Here is a 6,049-nt window from a genome sequence, read left to right on the forward strand (position 1 = left end):
GGCCAAAGTATTGGAGTTTCAGCTTCAGCATCAGTCCAATATGCTGTCTAGGTTAGTCACAATTTTCCTTCCAAGCGTCTTTTAATTTCATGGCTGCAGTCATCATCTGCAGTGATTTTAGAGCACCCCCCCCCAAAAAAAATAAAGTCAGCCACTGTTTCAACTGTTTCCTCATCTATTTGCCATTAAGTTATGGGGCCAGATGCCATGATCTTAGTTCTCTGAATGTTGAGCTTTAAACCAATTTTTTCACTCTCCTCTTTCACTTTCATCAAAAGGCTCTTTAGTTCTTCTTCACTTTCTGCCATAAGGGTAGTGTCATCTGCTTATCTGAGGTTGTTGATATTTCTCCCGTCAATCTTGATTCCTGCTTGTGCTTCTTCCAGCCCAGCATTTCTCATGATGTACTCTGCATAGAAGTTAAATAAGCAGGGTGACAATATACAGCCTTGACGTACTCCTTTTCCTATTTGGAACCAGTCTGTTTTTCCATGTCCAGTTCTAACTGTTCCTTCTTGACCTGCATACAGGTTTCTCAAGAGGCAGGTCAGGTGGTCTGATATTCCCATCTCCTTCAATTTTCCACAGTTTATTGTGATCCACACAGTCAAAGGCTTTGGCATAGTCAATAAAGCAGAAATAGATGTTTTTCTGGAACTCTCTTCTTTTCAATGATCCAGCAGATGTTGGCAATTTGATCTCTGGTTCCTCTGCCTTTTCTAAAACCAGCTTGAACATCTGGAAATTCACAGTTCACGTATTGCTGAAGCCTGGCTTGGAGAATTTTGAGCATTACTTTACTAGCGGGTGAGATGAGTGCAATTGTGTGGTAGTTTGAGCATTCTTTGGCATTGCCTTTCTTTGGGACTGGAATGAAAACTGATCTTTTACAGTCCTATGGCCACCGCTGAGTTTTCCAAATTTGCTGGCATATTGAATACAACACTTTCATAGCATCATCTTTTAGGATTTAAAATGGCTCAGCTGGAATTCTATCACCTCCACTAGCTTTGTTCATACTGATGCTTCTTAAGTCCCACTTGACTTCACATTCCAGGATGTCTGGCTCTACGTGAGTGTGAGTGATCACACCATCATGATTATCTGGATCATGATGATCTTTTTTGTACAGTTCTTCTGTGTATTCTTGCCACATATTCTTAATACATTCTGCTTCTGTTAGGTCCATACCATTTCTGTCCTTTATTGAGCCCATTTTGCCATTCAGTATCACAGTAATCCAAGTCTATTCCCCGACCAGTAATGCTGGAGAAGCTGAAGTTGAATGGTTCAATGACCTTCTAGAATGAACAAGACCCTCTAGAACTAACACTCCCCAAAAAATGTCCCTTTCATTATAGGGGACTGGAATGTAAAAGTAGGAAGACAAGAAACACTTGAAGTAACAGGAAAATTTGGCCTTGGAGTACAGAATGAAGTAGGGCAAAGGCTAATAGAGTTCTGTCAAGAAAACACACTGGTCATAGCAAACACCCTCTTCCAACAACACAAGAGAAGACTCTACACATGGACATCACCAGATGGTCAACACTGAAATCAGATTGATTATATTCTTTGGAGCCAAAGATGGAGAAGCTCTATACAGTCAGGAAAAAAGACTGGGAGCTGACTGTGACTTAGATCATGAACTCCTTATTGCCACTCTGGATCAGGAAGATTCCCTAGAGGAAGGCATGGCAACCCACTCCGGTATTCTTGCCTGGATAACCTCATGGACAGAGGAGCCTGGTGGGCTGCAGTCCAAAGGGTCATGAAAGTCATACATGACTGAGTGACTAAGCATGCAGGCACATAGTGGACATGGGTACAGATGGTTAATCAATAATGGGCTTCAGTTGCCAAAATAAAGGACAAGTTTTACAGGAGAGTAAGGTTTTGTTGAACTGATACCATATATCTGCCCATGTATGACTTTCTCTAAGTAAAAATCAATTAGGCTTAAAAGTAGAAGAAAAAGAAAAAGGGAAGAAGAAAGAGAAGAAGAAGGAAAGAAATCAGGCCAGTTATCTCAGATTACACAAGAGAGAGAACAGTCCTTATACTGATGAGCAACTCCATGGTTTTCAAAGTGTGGTCCCTGGAACAGAGAAATCAGCATCATCTGAGAATTTGTTACAGATGCAAATTCTTGGCCTTATCATTGATCATCAGAATGAGGAAGTCTGGAGCTTGGGCACTGTAATTTGTCTTTTAACCAGCTCTCCGGGTGATGGTCTCAAGGGAAAGAATCGAAGAAATGGATTCTTCTAAAACTCCTAGAGAAACTGTTTCTTTTGAAGAGACTCTTATGCTTTTAGATCTTGGCCTGAGAATCCTACATGCTATAAATCTATAAAATTGTTTTGTCCTTGATCCTTTTGACCCTGAGGAATAACTCTTAATGAATGTATGTTTTTGAGAGATTTTAAAACTTTTTAACAAATCCCATTGCTCCCTTGCCCCCAGTGGTAATCAACCCAACCTGCTTCTGAATCGAGTCCAGTAGTTTCTCCTCAAGGATATTCCCTCTTCCCCTAGAGTCACACCCTTTGTTGTATACGTGATGTCTGGGCAGTGGCTAGGAAACTAAGTTTGCAGAAAAGGGATCTTCAAGAAGATGCAAGACATGAGGGCTCTCTCCCATTCTGGGCTGAAGGAAGGTGAGAGACCAGGGTTTTATCACCTGTAGACAGAGCAACTGTTAAGAAGAATCCAGACACACTTGCTGGAGGGTGCAGAGAAAAAGCAAGAGATTTAGACTTGATGATAGTAAGGCTAAAGTGTGAGGAAAACTTCAGAAAATAATGCAGGGGAAATGGAGTGTTGAAAACAGATTTTCCAACAAGCATGTGCAAAACCAGGCTTTTAATGACAAAGTGGAAACTAGGTCCTGTGATTTAGAGAGATGATATTGTGAGCAAAAGATAGGAAAATACACCACAGAATTCTCCACATGGTCACACTGAATAAGAAGGATCGCATAATTACCTACAAATTCATTATGACAGCAACTTTTTTTGAGCAACTGGTGAATCAGAGTTGCTATTACAGGTGCTGGGGCTACTAAGTTACTGAACTTACAATCTTGTTAAGAGGGACAACGGAAAAAAATATGATGAGACGAAAATGACCTCTGATGGACAATACATTGAAGGAAGCAGGTGGGGGTGGGGAGTGAGACAAGGCAGGGGAGTGAGAAGGCCATTTAACTCTCACCTGTCACCCTTATCTCTCACCTTCTGTGTCCTTCTTCATCTTTGTCCCCAGCCTTTTCCCTCCCCCTCCACTTTCCCCTCCCCCTTCCTTCCTCTTAATATCCCCTCTTCATTCTTTTGACAACACCCTGGTGGCTCAGACAGTAAAGAATCTGCCTGCGATGCAGGAGACCTGAGTTCAAAAGATCCCTGGGAGAAGGGAATGGCAACTCACTCTAGTATTCTTTATTCCTTTGTCTATACTATTCCTCTTATTTCAACATCTTCCTTCTTCATCTATCTTTGTATTCAGTAACAGAAATTCTTAGACCTTTTAAAAGAGCCCTTCCGTTCCCCTTCTTACAAAATCCATCACCCATTTCTTAATCCAGAAAATCTCTCTCCACCTTCTCATGTCTCAGCACAAACACCATGTATATCCTGTTAACTCATCCAGTAAGGGACCACCTACACCAGTGATGGGGGGACATTCCCTGTAATTGTTTACCCACCCAGCAGTCAATGCCACATGCTTTTTGAGTATTGACTATGAGCAAGCTTGAGCACTGCAGGGCACAGATTAATTGTAAATCAAGGCACATGTCTGTAGTGGCACATTATGGTTGAATCAGGAGGAAAAATCTAGAAATACAAAAAGTTCACTAACTTTTAGATGTAATAGCTATTGCATGAGAAATGACTGGTACAAATATGTATTAGAGACTGTTAAGGAGGCAGGAGGTTTTCAGTGGGAGACTACACAGAGGTGAGTGATTACTATTTATTATTCAGATGCTATTCTAGGAACCTTATGTGTTATCTTATTTAATCCCCTAGAGATTTTATAGAGACAACACTTTTATTTCTACCTTATAGAAGTGGAAACTGAGACAAAGAGCTTGAATAACTTATTGTGGATCACATCTCAAGGATAAGAAACTGTAATTTGTCTACATGTCTGCTGGACTTCAAGTGTCTTCCTATCACTATATTACACTGAATTTTTTAAAGCAGGTTGTATATGTCATGAATGGATTTAAGATATCTCAAGAATATATATTCCAGTACCAACTGGTACACATTCCAGGGCCAAGGCCATTTAGTCAGCACCTGGAATTATGATATGCACATAAATGTCCGTCATCTAAACTTGGACACTCAGTTTGAGCCTCTGAGCACTAATTCATTGCTGTTTGTGTTTTCTGTAGGTGTATGGAGTAGACACCATGTTATCAGGGAACCACACGTGGGTGCCAGAATTTGTCTTCCTGGGACTCTCACAGACTCAGGAGCTCCAGCTCTTCTTGTTTCTGGTGTTCCTGTTTGTTTATATCACCACTGTCGTGGGAAACCTCCTCATCATAGTCACAGTGACCTCTGATTCCAGGCTCCACACACCCATGTATTTTCTGCTCAGAAACCTGGCTGTCATAGACCTGTGTTTCTCCTCAGTCACTGCCCCAAAGATGCTGGCAGACTTCCTCTCTAAGAAGAAGATCATCTCCTACCAGGGCTGCATGGCCCAGATCTTCTTCTTCCACTTTCTGGGAGGTGCCATGGTCTTCTTCCTCTCAGTGATGGCCTATGACCGCCTTGTTGCCATCTCCCGGCCCCTCCACTATGTCACCATCATGAACACTCAGGTCTGTGCTGGGCTAGTGGTGGCCAGCTGGGTGGGAGGCTTCATCCATTCGATTTCCCAACTGGCTCTGATGCTCCCTCTGCCTTTCTGCGGCCCCAACATCCTAGATAACTTCTACTGTGATGTTCCACAAGTGCTGAGACTCGCCTGCATGGACACCTCCCTGCAGGAGTTCCTTATCATTTCCAACAGTGGGGTGCTGGTCCTCATCTGGTTCCTCCTCCTCCTGGTCTCCTACTCAGCCATCCTGGTGATGCTGAGGTCCCACTCAGGGCAGGCGAGGAGGAAGGCAGCTTCCACCTGCACAACCCACATCATTGTGGTGTCTATGGTCTTTGTCCCAAGCATTTATCTCTATGCCCGGCCCTTCACCTCCTTATCCATGGACAAAGCTGTGTCCATTAGCCAAACCATCATGACCCCCATGCTCAACCCCATGATCTATACCTTGAGGAACCAGGAGATGCAGGCAGCAGTGAAGAGATTAGGGAGGCATCCTCTGGCTTGTAAAAGTGAGTGACAATGGGTTCCTCACTTCCCTTTGACTTTGTTTTCCATTTGTAGAGTGGGCATAGAGAGCTACTGTATCTCCCCTGTTCATAACTTGTGTTTTTGTTGTATGGATTATCATAGAAGTGAATACATAGTAAACCTAAGCAACTTACTCAGATTTTTTTAGCAAAATTGATAATATCCTTATTTTTTATTTTGATGTTGATTTGAGTACTCCTGTGACAAGGAGATGTGTTGTCATGGAAGCATTATGGAAAGTCACACCTTCTCTTCTGCCATTTTGGTGGACAGTTTCCTCTTAGGATGACAGCATTCCCCTAGAAGAGCAGTTCTGTTTTCTGTACCTGACCTCTTTTTCCCTTTTGGTGTGAGTCTGGATTGGTGGAAACTGCACAGGATCCAGAGTCTTAAGCCTGAAATTGCAGATTTTAACCAACACTTACCAAATGGATGACCTTGAATGAGATATCTGGCCTCTCTTGAACTCATAACTTCTTCCTCAACAAACTTGCTGAAATTAATATGTGACCCCAAACCTCCCAGTAACAGAATCAGAAATTGTGACAAAACATTGGGTGATCCATATAACTGTATTTTTTATTTTCAAATTGGAAATTATCATGAGTATTCAGATATTTTCACTGTATATTTTAATATAGTATAATAATTATTACAAGTAAAAGATCACGTGTAAAACTCA

General features: G+C 42.0%; 1 protein-coding gene across 1 annotated transcript; it reads left to right on the forward strand.

Moving 5' to 3' along the window:
• The first annotated feature begins 4,420 nt into the window (after positions 1 to 4,420).
• Positions 4,421 to 5,356, forward strand: LOC122693380 (olfactory receptor 4D2-like). Its single transcript, XM_043900876.1, has one exon. It carries the CDS (start codon positions 4,421 to 4,423, stop codon positions 5,354 to 5,356), a length of 936 nt encoding a protein of 311 aa, XP_043756811.1.
• The last annotated feature ends 693 nt before the right edge of the window (positions 5,357 to 6,049 follow it).

The sequence above is a fragment of the Cervus elaphus genome, chromosome 5 (genome assembly GCF_910594005.1).
Source record: "Cervus elaphus chromosome 5, mCerEla1.1, whole genome shotgun sequence".
In the NCBI taxonomy this organism is placed as follows: Eukaryota; Metazoa; Chordata; class Mammalia; order Artiodactyla; family Cervidae; genus Cervus; species Cervus elaphus.